At 37.7% G+C, this 19,446-nt stretch overlaps 1 protein-coding gene across 3 annotated transcripts in view; it reads left to right on the top strand.

Annotated features, from left to right (window-relative positions):
* SGCD (sarcoglycan delta) overlaps window positions 1–19,446 on the top strand; it is a 1,048,938-nt gene that overhangs the window by 621,638 nt on the left and 407,854 nt on the right. For all 3 annotated transcript variants that reach the window (XM_033180496.1, XM_033180497.1, XM_033180495.1), the window contains one exon: window positions 8,023–8,211. In XM_033180496.1, coding sequence (XP_033036387.1) covers window positions 8,023–8,211 — 189 coding nt within the window. The remainder of the gene's footprint in view (window positions 1–8,022; window positions 8,212–19,446) is intronic.

The following is a 19,446-nucleotide window of genomic DNA, read 5'->3' as shown; positions in this document are numbered from 1 at the left end:
AGAGTTGTTTAACTGCATGTTCTTTGATTCTTTTAAATACATGCACTTGTTGAATTTGCGAGGTATTACATATTTTAGCTAAGAATTGGAATATATAACTATTAAGTTAATCCGAATATTTGTATAAAAGAAACTGCCATTCCGCCATTCCCGGGCTAGTTCACATAAATAGGTGCTTGCTTTTCTGGATGAATTTTGTAAGAAATGTTGTTACATCAAAACTAAAGTGATGAATTTGTTACCATTGTCTATATTGTGCCAAACATTTGTGATCCAAGACTAATGCCTGATATGGATGACCGAATAAAAAACCTTGAAAGCAAATAGTTTTAAATCAGAGACCTAAAAACTAATATGGCTAATGGATGACTATTTCTGTACCAGGATGATCCAAAATGGCTCAGATTCCACAACAAACTCTAGAAACTGTAGTGAGTCTTTGAGGGAACCTATGCCTACTATTTATATAAACTGGTTACAATTTCATAGTTACATAATTCGTGTTTACTTTTAAATTCACCAAATTTTAATCTGTAGCATCACCAAAAAAAAAAAAACTTACTTGATGTGTATCACTTGTCTTATTCTTAAAGTAGATAATGTAGCCATCAGTCTTGCTGTATTTTTCTCTACTCCCTGTTAGAACCTGGGAGGTGCCCTACCTCTTTCTACAAACTCACCTCTCACCCTCTCCTCTGAGCTCATTCAATCCAACTCTTGAGCTTGAGTTCTTCAGGCCATAGTGCTTGCTCTGTCTTCTGCTGAAAAGCTTGCCCCCACCCCCAGGTATCATCTTAATTGTCTCCTTATCAGGATGACCTTCCATAACCAGAGTGAGTCACCTTCTATTCTCTATTACAGGTACCTCTTCGTTTCTTCCTGGCACCTGACTTTAGTTCTAGGGGTTTCATTATTGTCCATTATTGTTTATTGTCCATCTCTCGTTAAAATATGAGCTTGATGAAAGCAGAATATGATCATTTTCATCCTTTTGAAGGCCTCTATCTCTAGGACCTACTGACGTATATAGTAGATACCAAAATACATAAATATTTTACTGTAGAAAAACAGATTGGGATTGGAATTTTTTTTTTGAAGATCACCTCTGTACTTGGCCATGTCTCTCCCTGACAGTGCATAACTGAACAGAGAACTGCACTCATAGCACCCACCCCCATAAATTCCTTTATGGAACAAGAGATTATGAAGCCTTGTTCCATAATGTTGGACAAGCAGAGTCGAACATTAGTAAAATGCCTGCCAGTGCCCCTTCTTGTTCTCAGCTCTGCCTTATGGTAGAGTTGATCATGGCCCATACAATTTTATGGGCCCAAAAGAAAGATCATTAGGAAACTTGATGGCATTGATGTGTTTTTAGGAAGTTTACTGCGTTTTTTGTTGTTGTTTGTTTGTCTATAAATCATCCCTGAAAACATAATGCATTTTTGCACAGCAAATGGGTAATGTAGATATTGTAACTATTTCCAGGGGGCCAAAAAGGAAAACATTTGTTGTTCTCCGGAAGAAGAGCCCTGTGGGAACGAAGATGCAAACAAAAAGTGACCACTTCAACAGTATTAGACTAGAGCGTGTGCTTAGCCTCACAAAGCGGACCAGCTGTGGATGCTCCTGCCCCCACGACCCCTTTTCATCCCTATATCTTCTCAATGACCTGTAAGAGGAGCAATAATAGATTTTCACAGTAGCCATTTGAGTCTTACCAAGTATAGGAAGGAAAGTCAGCATGGTGTAAAATTAATATCACTTGAGTCCGATCAGAGCCGTTTCTCTGTGAAGATATTAAAGACTTGTCGAAGATGTCAGACTCATCACTTTGAAGCTCATGTAGCATCCTTGATTAGATGGACAATGGCTGGGTCCAGGTATCACGTAGGCTGGGCCTGGTTCAAAGATCTCTGTGACAACTTCACAGTGGGTGGGATTTGTATAAAGTTAGGAGGCTCCTCAGACTGGTGTTGAGCCCTGATGAGGCTACTGAAGATGGTCACAGAGTCACTGAGGTGTTGGTGGTGGCTGAAGTGGTAGAAGTTACACAGGGCCACACAGCCTCGAAGGAGGTTCTGCACAAGCCCGAGTCCGAGTCAACCCTTGAGATTGCTACATTAAATTAATATCAAGCCTTGACTCTGTAATGCTATGCAATCCCAGGTAGGTACATTTGCAGTCCCAGGTAGGAACATTTGAATGACTGAGACCATGAGGTTACAGCTCTCCAAAGCGTGCTTTAGTAATATGACCATTCAGAATGACCTTCTTGGGAAACTGTCTCTAAAATATTTGACAACTATTTAATTAATTAATGATTGTGGGCAGTTATATTATATAACATTGTCTTGTCTTTTGGTAGTTTCTTCCTATCCAATGGTAAAACAACAGGAAGTTTTACTGTATTCATTCTTTGGGACATATAATCCTCTTACATTTTGTGTGCAAGAAACAGATGATCCTTAAGTCAAATGGATTTGTTTATAAAGAGGTCAGCACTGAAAATAGCTTTATGAAGGAGTAATGCTTTGGATTTAAGCCTGCTTAGCATTAGTATAATTGTATGTGCCTTTGGAAAAACAAAGTTGTATACGTTTTTACTTCTTCTGATATAACTATTTACTGATTACTAGAGAATACACTTTACTGTTTAATGTCGGCTTGATTTTTATTCATTTATTCATTGAACAAATATTTATTCACTGAACAAATGTATTGGGCTAAAAAATACATTTGCTTTATTTCCTTTAAAACAAACATGACAATAAGGTGAATCACACAAATATTTGGATTTCACAGTTCAGGTAAAGTTTATCTTTATACTGTAGTATACTATTGTGCAATAGCATTATATCTAAAAATACACACCGTAACTTAAAAATACCTTACTGCTAAAAACAATTGGGATAAGAAAAAGCTAAAAATATTAGGAATACAAACAAGTTAACAACATGAATATGTACTTAGAGAAAGGAAATTAAATTATTAATTTTTAAAAGACATCACAAAATCAGGAAGGATAATATTGCTAATAATTAACTGCTTCATATACTTTTTCTGTACTTTTTGGTTGTACGGCCTTTAATTGTCTCTTCATATGACAATTATATGCCATATTACTTTCTGTATAGACAATGGAAAGATAATTATTTTTATGGCAATTTTGACAAAACTTTTAAAATATTGGCGGTTGTAATGTAGAATGCACACAACTTTACGCAGAGATATACATGGTATACATAACCTACAAACCCAAGTATTCTGGTTAATTTTATTTTCCATAATTCCCATACAAAATAAAACACATATGGAACATTTATGATTATGTATGCCAAATTCAATATATTCTGACAGAGCATTTGTTTTGATGAGGCATCAATGACAGTTGAATTCTACATTTGAAATCTTACATATCTGATGATTATCAAATATACTTTTGACTAGCTTCTGTCTTTTCTACTACCAATGTATTTCTGGTGCTGGCCATTGTAGGTCATGTTTACATTGCATCGTGTCCTTTGGTCCTGTTCCTTCATGTCACCATGCTTGGTGAATTGGAGCTATGGGTGGAAGGAATTTTCCTAGAAGACATTCCTACACCAGGAGAGCTAGCACTAATGTACCTCTACCGGGAAATACTGCAAACCATGTAAATAAATTCTGCATTCAAACTATATAAACCACTAAGCCAGCTTCTTCTTAGATCTCCAAAATGTATGTAAATCCTCCAGAGCTAACATGAGGGGAAGTCAGAGTAGAAAAAGATCGAGTTTAGCAAGTTGCAATTAAAACATCTTTTAAAAATTTTATATCTTTAAAATATCTTTAAAAAATTTTTAAATATCGTGGCCGGGCGCGGTGGCTCAAGCCTGTAATCCCAGCACTTTGGGAGGCCGAGACGGGTGGATCGCGAGGTCAGGAGATCGAGACCATCCTGGCTAACACGGCGAAACCCCGTCTCTACTAAAAAATAGAAAAAACTAGCCGGGCGAGTTGGCGGGCGCCTGTAGTCCCAGCTACTCGGGAGGCTGAGGCAGGAGAATGGCTTAAACTCGGGAGGCGGAGCTTGCAGTGAGCTGAGATCCGGCCACTGCACTCCAGCCCGGGCGACAGAGCGAGACTCCGTCTCAAAAAAAAAAAAAAAAAAAAAAAAAAAAAAAAAAAAAAAAAATTTTTAAATATCTTTAAAAATTTTTCTATCTTTTAAAATTTTAACTTAAATTGTATGACCATTGTCATGTTTTACTGGGGCCTCTCCTAGGGCCTTCAAAGGCCTGGGGCCTGCCCGAGTGAGGAATTAAAATTTTAACTTCAATTCCCTGGACAGTAAATTTGTTCCAGGAAGGAATAAGAAGAATGATAGATTGGAGATTGTCATTCGTCTTTGTTTTTATCTTTCAACAAGTTTTAATTTTTGATTAGAAAAATGAATATACTCAGCATATCTAAACTTCCCTTTCCATGCAGGATTCTTTATAACAGATGTATCCATTACCATATGTTTGCATGGAAAGGCCTCCTATTATAATTATTTGTAGAAAAGTGTTCATCCCCTTCACTGTTTCTTTCTTATGTATTTTAATGAGTTGGAGACTGGAGTATTCTGTTTCATGGGACTCATTAAAGGGGGTGTGGTAGAGATGACATGCAATAAGTCACTATACCATGCAGCAAAAGATCCAAGTTATAATCCCTGCTCAGCTTCTAATTTGCTGTATGACTTGAAAGGGAGCTGCTTCCTCTGGGTCTTGAGTTTCACAGCTGGTCAATTTTGTGTTGGACAAAATTAGTAATTCCCAGGAGCAAAGGATTCTGCAGAGATGCCTCAAGGGTAGCCAGACCCTGCTTTAAGCAGAGGAACTCTGCTTTTTTTTTTTTTTTGCTATTTTACACACTAGAGTTTCTTTCAAGACTTTGTCTTACAATGATTACCCTATGAAAAATTGAAAGCCATTTTTTAGATGTCCCAAATGTTTAGAATCTCCTGGGAGATTTTTCACAATGTTTCACCCTCAGCTCCAGATTCTGATAATGGAGCTCAAAATTTGTACCATATTTGTTCAGTTTCTTTTGAGTTTTGATGCATAATTAGGGTTGAGTGGCATTATTCTAGACCAATGGCATGCAATCCTGTCTACTCTTAGAATTACCTGGGAAGCTTTAATAAATACTGATGCCTGGGTGCCACCTCTGTGATTGTTACTTAACCTGAGTACAGATGTGTGTTTTTAAAATTTTATTTACTTATTTATTTTTTGAGACAAAGTCTTCACTCTGTTGCCCAGGCTGGAGTGCAGTGGTGCAATCTTGGCTCACTGCAACCTCTGCCTCCCGGGTTGAAGCAATTCTCCCTGCCTCAGCCTCCTGAGTAGCTGGGATTTCAGGTGCCCGCCACCATGCCCAGCTAATTTTTGTGTTTTTAGTAGAAACAGAGTTTTACCATGTTGGCCAGGCTGGTCTCAAACTCCTGACCTCAAGCGATTCCCCTGCTTTGGCCTCTCAAAGTGCTGGGATTACAGGTATGAGCCACCGTGCCCAGCTGAGTACAAATGTTTTTAACAGCTCCATCAGTAACTCTGATGTACATCCAGGGCTGAGAACCCTTAGTCAAAAAATCACTGCATTCTGCCAAGTTCTACCAGTATGTGTATGAAAACAAGACGTCACAAGCATGCTATCTATACCTCCATCCTCTTATAAACATTTATTGAACATGTCGTTTCCATTTTATAACTATGTTTATGTAATGACACCATCGGTTGGGTTGAATGACAAAGAAAAGTCAACTCGTATAGTGGCAATATCACCAGCTTCTGCACACTTATTTGTAAAGAATTTCTCACTGTTTCTCTTGCCTATGAGAATTCCAGACTATTGTTCAAGACCTCACCCTGCCACAAATCCTTTAGCCCTGAACAAGCAGGTTAACTTCTCTAATCCTAATTTGGCTCATTCACAATTAGTTGATAAATATCAAAGGAAATTGCACACGTGATTCTAAGATTCTTTGATCGTTTTCTTATTTCACAGAATATGATTTGATGGAAAATAAAAATCTAATTTCTTTCAGGCTTATAAAGCATTCTTTTCACTTTTATTTGATCTTCATGTTTAAAAAGGCCAGTGATTGATGACTGTGTTGTGTTCCCGTCTCCTTATAACACATCCCTGATCTGCAGAGGAATTATCAGAAGCTGAGATTTAAAACTGAGATCCTCTTACACCACAAAGCTCACTGCCTGGCTGAGAACCCAGTGCTTTGGGAGCCTGAAGTGAAAATTTGCAAGTATACAAACAAGAACCTGCCCATGGTATTTAGCTTGAACCTTTATATACCCCTAGACAGCAGCAGAGCTAGTAGCAGATGGGAAATCATTCATTGGGTCAGCATTTATGCATTCTGTTTTCCATTCAATCATTCTACACACATATTCCAACATGTACTCATACTAGGTACCGATTTCGGCGCTAGGGTATGTGTTTCGAAAGAGACAGATGCCGTGTAGGCCTTTATGGAGCATTTTAGTTAGCCATAAGGAAGAATTCACTCAGTTTTTCAAATGGAATTCCACTGATGCCTAACGGCCATGAGTTCTCTATGGGATTTTTAGATTTTATGTGTCCATTTTAATGATTATCTAAAAACCAAAAAAAAAATCATATTCTCAACCATCTGGAAGATATCCTAATAACCAAGGATGTGATTTTAGCGCCCGCATTTTGGTTTTCATTATGGCCACTTTGGCACCACATATTACTAATTTATTACTATTGGCTGAGAAGAAAATAAATGGAGTAGGTCTTATTTGTAGAGAATGCAGTGTGTTTACATGACAGCCAAATGTAGTAAAAATAAGGGCTGTATCATTATCTGAATGGAGATAGGCGGTGGGTTATCACATGGCTTATGACAGAGTAGAGGTGCTGTGCTCAGGAGACCTTGTGCCAGAGCCCTTGGTACCACATTCATGTGATTTAGTTTAAGGCAAATCATCCTTTGTAGTACTTTGTTATTTTCTAGTTTGAGTGATAGGTATTTTCTAGCTTCATTTATATTTAATTTTAAAATTTGTTTTGGTTTTAGAATTGGATAGAAGTGATATGTTTACCTACATTTGTGTCGGCACTTAATTAGTAATTCTAGGATAAAGATAATTTGTTTCATTCAACAGCAGGGACTTGGGAAACCTTCCTTATTCTAAAGGGCATCAACATATTACTTTATAATATATTGACAAATATTTTTCTAATTTCTCTCTCTCTACTTTGCTTAGCATTTAACTAGTTCATCCTCTCATTAGCCTATGAACTAATGTTCACATTTTACTTGACTTTGACCCTCCTTTATGCTTCTTAAATAAGTTGCCTGATAATGATTAGAATTGCCTACCTCAAAAAGACTAACTCAGGGGGTAGTTAGGTATTTACTAGACTATCACTTGTTGAAGATTCCCAAATCAAGTGGGATTCCAGCTGTGTGTCTGCAAGGACCCCTTTTAAATCTGAAATAGAGGAGCGGTCAAAGCTGCCACTGTTGCCACTGACTGGCAATACAGAATGATTGCGTTCAAAATTTCTTAACCCCCCAAATAAACTGCCTGAATAATATTTTTATATTACTAAGGTGGACTGCTGGGGTTACTTTATTTTCTTCAGTCATTCTAAATTTTTCCTTCAGTTTGGTAGGTCTTTGAGCATCTCCACCAGAAAGATGTTGGAATTCTGAGTCATCTGGAAAACGGCCTCCTAAGAGTCCCTTTCTGCCCAGTATGTGTGCGACTGTGGCTATATCAGTGCATATCAGAAGTCACGGCTGTGTTAAATGAGAAGCCTCAAGCTAGCATCCAGAGAAGCCACTTTTGTCCAGAGGAAACAGATTTTTAGAGTTGTTGGAGGGTGTAAATGTAGACAGCAGCCAGCCATATCTCTTCATCAGTTGATTTTTTTTCCTTTATTTTTTTTCTCTTCTCTCAGTGGTTTAACATGAGTGCTTCTCTCTCACCTCGTTTGTTTCAGATGCCTCAGGAACAGTACACTCACCACCGGAGCACCATGCCCAGCTCCGAGGGGCCACAGGTGTACAAGGTGGGGATTTACGGCTGGCGGAAACGATGCCTGTATTTCTTTGTCCTGCTCCTCATGATTTTAATACTGGTGAACTTGGCCATGACCATCTGGATTCTCAAAGTCATGAACTTCACAATTGTAAGTAAAACCATCTAGGTTTGTTTAGCTCTCTTTGGGGAGGGGAAGCTTGGGGCAAGATGATGAAGGAATGTGGAAAAGTGATATTATTACAGTAGCACTCAAAAGATCTGTAACCTCGTGTTTTGGTGAAAGAACATTTCTGTTCAGATCAAATATGGGTATTGACTTCTATCTAATCTCAATTCTTCAGTGGCTAGTAATCCAACTTAGAGATATTTCCCTCCTTTAGAATTTCCTGTGTGTTATCCCTCCCTTTTAATAACACTTTCTGTAGCTTGTAGCTTTCAAGCACTTTGATTAAATAATAAAGAAATAGAGAATAAATTCGAAGTATTAAGTTTTCACCAATTGTAGTAATTATAAAAGGTTTTTTGAAGTAGAGAGTTGAAACATTTGAGTAAAATTATACTGTGAGCATTATCTATCTAAAAATTTTAACTATTTATGCTTGATTATCCATCACTCGGTTAGTTACGAATATCCTCAATTTTTCGGAGGATGATCCTCTTTGCTACTGGTCTGGGTAAGACAGAAATTAGAGGAATGTAGCTGTGGTTCTTTTTTTTTTTTTAAGAATTGGGGTTTATGTGTCTTCAGTAAAACTCTTGCTATTGGTGTTTGGGGTCCCTGTATGGACTGGACATTTACTGTTGTAGTTCAAATGAAAAGAAAATCCTGGAAAAATGACTTTTGGAGTTATTTAGAGGTTTTATACCTAGAAATTCTGATCTGTACTAGCAATGTAAGTAGTCTAACTCATTAATGAGGAAATACTGGGCAGCAGTCTGCTGTACTGAGCATAATTTCCTTTCTTGTTCTGATGTCAAAAGTAAGTAATATAGATTGACAATAAAAATAACTCCCAGGTCAGGCACACTGGCTCATGCCTAATTTCCAGCACTTTGGGAGACTGAGTCAGGAGGATCACTTGAGTCAGGAAGATCAGTCTGGGAAACATAGCAAGATCTCATCATTGCAACCAAGCAACAAATAACAAACCAAAAAACAAACCACTTAAACAAATAGGAAAACCCTCTTGTTTGATAAATAAACATGACCTTTACAAAGTAACAGTAAAGTTTCCATGTGACAATCCCAAATATCATAGTGGATATTTGCATTTTCTAAATTACAAAATTCATTTTTATCCTTGACAACCTATGCATAGTCACACTTTCTTGCCTTTGCTCATACATTTTCTTCTGTTTAGAGTGCTTATCTCTGTCTTCCCTGTCTGGTAAAACTTGTCTTGATACTCCTGTGGTTCCATTTGTGTATCTCTTATTGTATTTACCACTCCAGATAATAATTTTTACATGTATTTCCCAGACAAACTGAACTTTGAGAAAGGCAAAGGCTGCGTCTTTTCTGTGTGTAGCTTTGTCCATCACCCATGCTAGGGTTTCTTGGTGCTTGACTTAGTTAGGACTCTATTAACCAAGGTTACAGATACTGCTTCAGGCCTCAGAATGGCTCACTTTTTAGTATTTGTGGTAACAGTTAAGAAACTATAAAAACAAAAAAAATTACTTTGATGTTACAAATTTCTATCTCGAGGGGAGAAAATAATTCAATTCTTTCCATAAAAATTTTCTTTATGTATGTATGTATTTATGTATAGGCAGGGTCTCACTTTTTCACGGAGACTGGAGGACAGTGGTACGATCATAGCTTACTGCAGCCATGGACTCCTGGGCTCAACCAATCCTCCCATCTCAATCTCCCAAGTAGCTAGAACTATAGACACACGCCGTCATGCTTGACTAATTTTTAAATTGTTTGTAGAGATGGGTGTCTCACTATGTGGCCCAAGCTGGTCTCAAACTCCTGGCCTTAAGCAGTTCTCCTACCTCAGCCTCCTACAGTGCTGAGATTAGAAGCATGAGACATCACGTCCAGCTAAGAGTTCAGTTCTTTTGAAAAATGCAGAAAATCTTCTATATTGCAGTAGTAACTTTGGAAGATTATATGGTCTGTTTCCATGGGGTTGTAGGCATCCAAGGTAATAGTTCTAGAGTATTAGAGCACATTAGCTTCTGTTTCTGAGTTAGATTCAATCAATACTTCTCAACTTGGACTTTACTTTTTTTTTTTTTTGAGATGGAGTCTCACTCTGTTGCCCAGGTTAGAGTGCAGTGGCGCGATCTCGGCTCACTGCCAGCTCCGCTTCCCGGGTTCATGCCATTCTCCTGCCTCAGCCTCCTGAGTAGCTGGGACTACAGGTGTCCGCCACCACGCCCAGCTAATTTTTTTTTGTATTTTTAGTAGACATGGGGTTTCACCATGTTAGCCAGGATGGTCTTGATCTCCTGACCTCGTGATCTGCCTACCTCAGCCTCCCAAAGTGCTGGGATTACAGATGTGAACCACCGCACCCGGCCTGGACTTGACTTTCTTTAAAGACAAGCAGAATTCAGAGAAATGTTTAAGCAAGACAGCAAGAAGTAATCAGATTTACATTCTAGAGAGCTTGCATAGGTGAGGAAGCAATAGAATGGGGAAAGTTTGTTAGAGCTGAGGGCTCTAGAGGATGCCCTGGGTCCCAGTGACCACGATTGCCATCTGTCGATGTGCATGTTCTGCAATGTTCTTAATTTGTATTTCAAAAACTTGTAAATTAGGAAAACTTCTCTGTTGCAATATTAAGCAGGCAAATACTGAAGTTAGGACAGTAGCATGGACCTTGCATTTAAAGACATTTAAAAGATGGCATTGATATACCTTGACTTCTGGTTGGATGTAGGGTTGAGGGATCAGAAGACATTTTGGAAGATTTCTGGTTTTAGGATGGTGACATGGCTGGGTGGTGGGGCCTAAAAAGCAAAATAGAATTTATTACTTTTCCATGGAACTTGGCTAGTACTCACGTATACCTTTAGTCCCCTATTTGAAGCTTTTCTCTTAATCCCTTATTTTTGTGATTTTTTACCAAGGCTGTCACGAATTTAATTTGTAGAACTTGTAAGATTTAGGGGTAGAGGAAGTGGAAAATACGAACTGAAACTTTGATAACTGTGATATTATACAAATACAGCTTCTAGAGTGTGTTTTATCTGGAAAGCTTAATAGAAGCATATGTAAATGTATATTGAGCACCACTTATATGACATTAAGGTAATAATCTATATGAAATCGGCTCTTTCCTGTAGTTAACTAAATTGATTGCAAAAGTTGAGAGTCCTTAAAGCTTTACCAAACCAAGTACTTACTGAGGTAAGAATAATGCTGTCATTAGCCGTAATTGGTGCTTTATAGCCATAATGCATTTGAGCAAATAGAACTGAAGTGTTAGAAAATTGGTCTTGCCCTGCAAGTTAAAAGCAGTATTTTCTATCAATCACAGTATAAAGGATATTCTTTTAGAATTATAATTCTCTTGCACAAATAATAATTTACTGACAGTGGAGATCATGGGGAAAAATGAAGTATTAAGCAATGTTATATTGGAGAAAGAGCGAAAAAAAAATGAGATAGCAGTAAAGCCGTTTATGAAGAGATTTAAAAATTTGTGTAGGGGAAGTCCTAGCCAGAGCAATCAGGAAAGGGAAAGAAAGGACATCCAAATTGGAAAAGAGGAAGTCAAACTGTCTCTGTTTGCTGATTACATGAGCATATACCTAGAAAACTCTAAAGACTCCTAGATCTGATAAACTAAATTCAGTAAAGTCTCAGGTTACAAAATCAGTGCATACAAATGAGCAGCACTGCTATATACCAACAATGGCCAAGCTGAGAATCAAATCAAGCATTCGATCTCTTTCATAATAGCTACAAAAAATTTTACATACCTAGGAATATACTTAAGGAGGTTAAAAGATCTCTACAAGGAGAAATACAAAACGCTTTTGAAAGAAATTGTGGAAAACACAAACAGATGAAATGGAAAACCATCCCATGCTCATGAATTGAATGACTCAGTATCACGAAAATGACCATAGTGCCCAAAGCAATCTACAGAGTCAATGTACTTCCTATCAGAATACCAACATCATTTGTCACAGAATTAGAAAAAACATTTCTAAAATTCATATGGAACCAAAAAGAGCCTAAATGGCCAAAGTAATTCTAAGCAAAAAGAACAAATCTGAAGGCATCACATTACCGGACTTCAAATTATACTGCAAGGATATAGTAACCAAAACAGCATAATACTGGTATAAAAGTAGGCACATAGACCAATGGAACAGAAGAGAGAACCTAGAAATAAAGCCTAATATTTAAAATCAGCTGATCTTTTACAATGCATACAAAAACATAAATTGGAGAAAGGACACTCTCATAAGTGATGCTGGGAAAATTGGATAGCTACACGAAGAAGAATGAAACTGGATCCCTTTCTCTCACTGTATTGAAAAAAATTAACTCAAGATGGATGAAAGACTTAATGACCTGAAAAATTCTAGAACATAAAAATTCTAGAAAGAAAAACCTAGGAAAAGCACTTCTGGATATTGACCTAGGCAAAGAATTTATGACTAAGACCCCAAAAATAAATGGAACAAAAACAAAAATAAATAAATGAAACCCAATTAAACTAAAAAGCTTCTGCACAGTAAAAGAAATAATGATCAGAATTGACAGATAACCTATGGAGTGTGAAAAAATATTTGCAAATTATGCATATGACAAAATGACTAATATTCAGAATTGATAAGGAACTGTGAGCAACAAAAAACAAACAGGTGATCTCATTAAAAAGTGGGCAAATGGCATGAATAGACATTTCTCAAAAGAATTGATATAAATGGCTGAGAAATATATGAAAAAAGTGTACAACAGATCTATTCAGGCAAATGCAAATTAAAACCACAATGAGATACCACCTTACCCCAACCAGAATGGCTACTATTAAAAATAAAAAATAAAAAAAAATAGATGTTGGCGTGGATGTGGTGAAGAAGAAATATTTATATACTGCAGATGGGAATGTAAATTAGTACAATCTCTATAGAAAACAGTTTGGAGATTTTTCAAAGGCATAAAAGCAGACCTACCATTCGATCCAATAATCTCACTGTTGGGTCGCTACCCAAAGGAAAAAAGTCACTATATCAAAAAGACCTGCGTATGTATATTTTTTGCAGCATATTTCACAACTGCAAAGATACAGAACCAACCAAAGTCCCCATCAACAGACAAGTGGATAAGGAAAATACAATATACATCACCATCAGCCATAAAAAAGAATGAAATAATGGCTTTTATAGCAAGTTGTATGGAACCAGAGGCCATTTTTCTAAGTGACGTGACTCAGGAATCAAAAATCTGATACCACATGTTCTGTTTGATAAGTGGGAGCTAAGCTATGGGTATGCACAGGCATAGAGAGTGGTATAATGGACATTGGAGACTCAGAAGAGGAGAGGGTGGGAGGGGGGTGATGAAGGATGAAAAACTACCTGTTGGGTAGAGTGTACACTACTCGGTGACAGGTGCACTAAAATTCCAGAGGTCACCACTACATTATTGATCCATGTAATCAAAAACCACTTGTACCTCTAAAGCTACTGAGGGAAACACACACACACACACACACAAACACACACACACACACACACACACACACATAGGAAAGAGTGATTATTTTGTATGTTTGGGTTGTTCAACAATTTGAGATTTGGGAAAGCCAACACTGTAATCAAACCCCCTGTGTAATGACGAACTATAAGAATGATGTCATCTTTAAGTGTTTGTGAAAACTTGGTGATCTGTCCAAGACTGAAAATCTGGAATTCTACTTTGTTGTCAGTCTTGCATTCTGTACTGTCCCCAAGGATACATGCTGGAAGAGCCTTTCCAGTATAGCAATCTGGACAAGTATCTTACCAAGTTTTCTTTGTCTCAGAGGTAAATCAGAAGAAAAGTTATTTTGCTTTCCTCTGCTCTTAGCAGAAGGTTCCAGTATTCATTACTGGCAGGAGATTGAGACTACGTATTTCATTTTCTCCATGCATTGGAGAGTGTGTGTTTTACCTACACTGTAAACACCCACAAATAGACCTTAGTTTATCACACATTGTGCTTATACAAAGGAGTTAATATTTATTAAATATCTCTTCTGTGCTACTCACTGTACATGGTTCCTAAAATCTTTTAATTTTCATAACTCTACCAATTTAATATTGTTATCCCCACTGAAAACCCAAGGCTCAGAGAAGTTGCGTGACTTGCTGAAAGACAGCTAGTAAGTGAAAAGCTGGTGTTTGACTTCCTGTCTCAACCTTTCCACTACACTGTATCTCCTCCTCCAAATTGCAATAATGATCTGGCTCTTCAGTAGAATCCTGAAGCTGGAAAAATAGCCTGTTACCTTTGCCTACCCTGTGTCATAGGTCACTTTCATCTGAGGTACCCAGTGACGTTTTCTGTTTACAGTAGTTCCCTGGTAGTTCTGAATGTTTTGTTTTTATCTGATTTCTCTTTGTTCTGTAGCTGAGGACCTTCTCCTTGCATTGTTTCCACCTTGTGTTTTGTCCATTTGTTGTGGTTAACATAAGCATTTAGTATAAACTTAATATCTACTCATAGATTGGTGAAGACCCAGTGAGTTAATTCATGTGAAGCATTTTTAGCAGAATCTGACACATAGGAAGACTCAGTATTGACAACAGAAAGTCATGAGAGACCCTTCAGGACAGAATAGTAGTTCAGGGCTCAAACTCTAGAGACAGATGTTCTAAGTACAAGTCTGGATTCTGCCTCTTACTCAGTGATTTTTGATACGTTTCTCAACCTCTCTGTGCCAATACCTACCTCATAGGATTGTTGCAAAGATTAGAGGAAGTGATAAATGCATTGTTTAGAGCTTGGCACATAGTAAGCACTTTATAGCAGTGTTTGCTATTGTCGTAGTCGTCGTCGTCATCATCATCATCATCATTTATTGCAGGCTTATTGTGTGCCAGGCACTATGCTGTTGCAGTTACAGTTTGCAAACATTATCTAACTTAATCATTATCCAGGTTGCTACTATTTGGATACCAACTTTACAAGGGAGAGAGTGGCTCAATAACTTGATCTGAGATCACACAGCTATAAAGCCTCAGAGTAGAGATTGAAACCCAAGCAGTCTGACTATGGATCCTGGTCTGTTAGATAGTTTGTCATATTGTGGGGCATTGCACGATGCCCTGAGCATCAGAAACTGGATTCCCAGCCCTAACTGGCCATGAACTACATTGCCTTTCTCTTCTGGAACCCAGGATAGCATTAAATGCATTGGACTAGATGTCGTCTCAGGTATCTTCCTGTTTGGACACTATTTTTTGTCATTTTGTATTTCCTTAGGCTGTGTGAAGTCTCATTCTAATAGAGAGCTGTTACTTTTGCTAGTGCATTCTACCAGCCCAATCAAAATAACCTGGCCTCAAAGACCTTCCAAAATACTCTAGTATTGATCATGTAGACAATCATTTAGCACAAGTGGTTATTAAGGGCAAAACTACAAAAGGCTTAGGAGTCATCAATGGATGGCATGATATCTTATCCCGGTACCTGTAAAATTAGATGAAATAGGAACCTTAGGAGTTACCTCATCAGACATCCTTATTCTGCGGATGTTGGAACCAAGGTGGATAGCAAAGTTTTCTGACCCTACTTGAGCACCCCAGCTACTCTGGAAACTTCTCTCAGTAGCAGAGATTATTCTCTATACATTGTTGTAGCCCTGCTCAGTGCCTGCTATTCAGTAGGCTTTCAACATGTGTTAACTATAGATTGCCTTTTGCAGACCACACATATGAGATAATGGATGTCAAGTAGCTGATCATGCTGGTCACATGGTGGGACCTCAATAAATGATAGCTACCTATACCTGTAGTTATATATATCTCCTGATGTCTATTTTAGTTTCTATTCATTAATATTATAAAATCCAAACCATTGTCACTTGTGATCATGTAAGAAATGAATTTCTTTCATAAAACTAATACAGCACTAACTTTATAATGTTTTCATATGATGCACATAAAAACCCTATGAGATAAGTGCCATTGTTACCCACACTTGACAGAGGAGGAAGCAGAGTCTCCGAGAAGTGCAGTAACTTGCCCAAGGTCACACAGTCAGTGAATGATGAAACTGGGGTGGGTTGCAGGGAGTCTGGCTCTAGAGTCACTGCTCTTCTTCAGTATACAATGCTGCCCATTTTTCAAGGGCTATTTTTCATGAAGACAAATTGAATTTGTTCAGTGGAATGTCTAAAACATGATTTATTTACCCTGAAGTAAGATAAAGATCCACTGAGGGTCAGAGGAAGGCATTTTTTTTTTTTTTTTTTTTAATTATACTTTAAGTTCTAGGGTACATGTACATAACGTGCAGGTTTGTTACATATGTATACTTGTGCCATGTTGGTGTGCTGCACCCATCAACTCGTCAGCACCCATCAATTCATCATTTATATCAGGTATAACTCCCAATGCAATCCCTCCCCCCTCCCCGCTCCTTGGACACATTGTAAAACAGTAAAAGCCAGAGAGAATGGCCAGCATGTTCCGTAACTCAGGACGCTGACACATCATCTGTTTTGGGAAAGCTCGTGGAACCGACCCAGTCTTACCCAAGTTAAGGTGAGTGAGGATGCCTATAAAGTACATGGTAGACACTTAGAATATGTTTATTGAATAAATGAAAGGGAGAAAATTTTGAATAGGCAGTCACTTTAAATTAAAATGTATAAACATGGGTTAATAGAGCTTTATATGACTTCTAAAATGAAGTATTAGTTGATTTATTAAGGTAGACAGATCATACATGAGATGAGTGCTTGAATTTGATTATGAAAAGTTTTTTTAATACAGACACTCCCTCTGTGTATCAACTACCTGCTACATTTTAATTACATGGGAAAGGAAGGGTAATGATGGAGTGTGAAATAGATTAAAGGCAGGAGACTTCATCCTAGTTAATATACAGATTTGCTCAGTAAATGAGTGAAAGTGATATTATTGGCTTTAGTTATACTTTTCATTTAACACTGTTAATATATTGTGAGTGTGAGTAGCATCCACTTCAGAGCAGTGCCAGCTTAGCTTGGGGACTTGGAAGTGCTTCCTATACTGAGAAAATCGTGCTTCCATCTCTCAGTGCTTCGACTCTGTGGTCACTTTTAATCCATTAGCTCAATCCATCCATATGAAAAATTGCCAAAATGTTGTTTTTTAAAAGCACCATAAAAATTGTAATGCAGAAAAACAAAAAACAAAAATTTATTTTTATTCCATGATCAGTCCTAGGATATGGCTCTCCAATGTCCTATTTGGTTTGAAACTTTCTGTGTTTTATACCTTTGTGAGAATGTAAAGCATCAAGGATGATTTGGGTATCATAATTACTGCAAATAACATGAATCAAAACTGCTATAAAGTTATACAACCTATTGGGCATATTTGCTTCAATTGAATCAGTATTTCTTAAGCACACAGTTGAGTATACTATGCTTTGGGTAGAAACTACAGATTATAATAAAACAATCCTATACTTTAAGTACTCATAATTTACTAGGGAAGAAAACACATATATAATTTTAATACTTTCTACAAATTACATATTTTAAAGAAGTATCAAAATTGTACAAAGAATAAATTAGCTAAAGTTAGAGGATACTGAAAGACTTCTTGAGGTGTGTCTTCAAGGATGAATAAGGCCTTTTGTATGGCAGTGAAATCAGAGAAAGCAGTGTGATTATAGTCTGGAAGCTGGTAAGTTAAACTTGATTGGGGAGCCTCAGGCATAATGGTTCTAGTATTGAGAGCTTAGGCCACTGGAGTGGAAAGAGGGGATGGGGAAAGATGAGAATAGGAGCTGACACGAGTAAAGTCAAACAGCCTGCAAATTATAGACTTTGGAGAGGTCAAACTGAAAAGCTTGAATTCCGATTGTAAAGAAATTACTGTGTAACTTTATCCTATTATTTGGACAATATTCATGACCTTTTCCACTTACAAGAGTTTTCATACAACCAAAGTTATTTTTATGTCCTAGAACTGAGAGGAACAATGTTAGAAAATCTCCCAGGAAATATTTTTTGTCTCTGTATATCATACATAGCCATTCACACCTGGAAATTTTAGTTCTTACTGGTCATGTTGCTTTGACCTCTGAATAACTCTCAGAAATCTGAAGTTGTGGCCACATTGCAAGGATCTGTTCGTGCTGACTGAGTTACTAAGCAATCATAAGGGAGAAGTAGCAAATCCCAAGGGCATACTGCCACTGAGAACTTGCAGGTCAGTCCTTCCATGGTAGACATGGGTGGCGTTAGATGATTCAAACTATAGACAGAACCAGCAAATATGAGGTGGTTTCCCATCAGTTGGTTTGCCTGAGAATCATTAGTTAGGATTTCTGGGCTCAGAGTTGTTTGTAAATAGTCTTTCTAGAATGGCATTGTCCACTAAGGATTTAAAATTAACATTAAAGACATCTATTTAGTCACACTAGCCACATCACAATGTTCAACAGCTACACATGGCTAGTAGCTGCCATCTTAGAGCAGATACAGATCATTTCCATCATCATAGGAAGTCCTTTGTTTGAAAACTGGTCCAAAATCTACTGTCCTACTTCTTAGATACATCTTGGATGGCATGGTAGGGCCCTTGAACCAAAAAGTTCTTTGTTCCTCACCGTACAACAATTTTGCCTTTCCTTCCTGTGCCCCAGGCACTTTCCAAGACCTAGACCCATGGGATTAAGGTAGGAAAACAAACCAAAACCATTTTAATATAAAAAGGAGAAGAAATTTTCTCATAATCTGATTAACAGCCAATACAACGGCTATGTTTTTAAATCAGCTTTGTGCCTTTTCAATGCATTCATTCTGTCTCCTTTCAATATTCTTAATTGGAAAGGTCATGAGACTGTGCTAGATTTTTCATCTTGCCTATGAGGGGCAAGGTGGACTTTTGTTGGGTGAAGAGCTGTGTTGAGGAGGGAGTTGCAGGGACTGTTTCGGAGCCATATTCTCCCAACTTGTAAAATATACAGTTAGATCAGATGATATATAAGGTCCAACACCCTTAAATAATTTTTGTTTTTCTGTGAGACAGTGTCTGACTATGTTGCCCAGGCTGGAGTGCAGTGGCGTGATCCCAGCTCACTCCAACCTCTGCCTCCCAGGTTCAAGCGATTGTTGTGCCTCAGCCTCCTGAGTAGCTGGGATTATAGGCGTGTGCCACCACGCCTGGCTAATTTTTGTGTTTTTAATAGAGATGGAGTGTCACCATGTTG

The sequence above is a fragment of the Trachypithecus francoisi genome, unplaced genomic scaffold (genome assembly GCF_009764315.1).
Source record: "Trachypithecus francoisi isolate TF-2019V2 unplaced genomic scaffold, Tfra_2.0 Lachesis_group2, whole genome shotgun sequence".
Taxonomy (NCBI): Eukaryota; Metazoa; Chordata; class Mammalia; order Primates; family Cercopithecidae; genus Trachypithecus; species Trachypithecus francoisi.
This window is presented reverse-complemented; position numbering and strand designations above follow the sequence as displayed.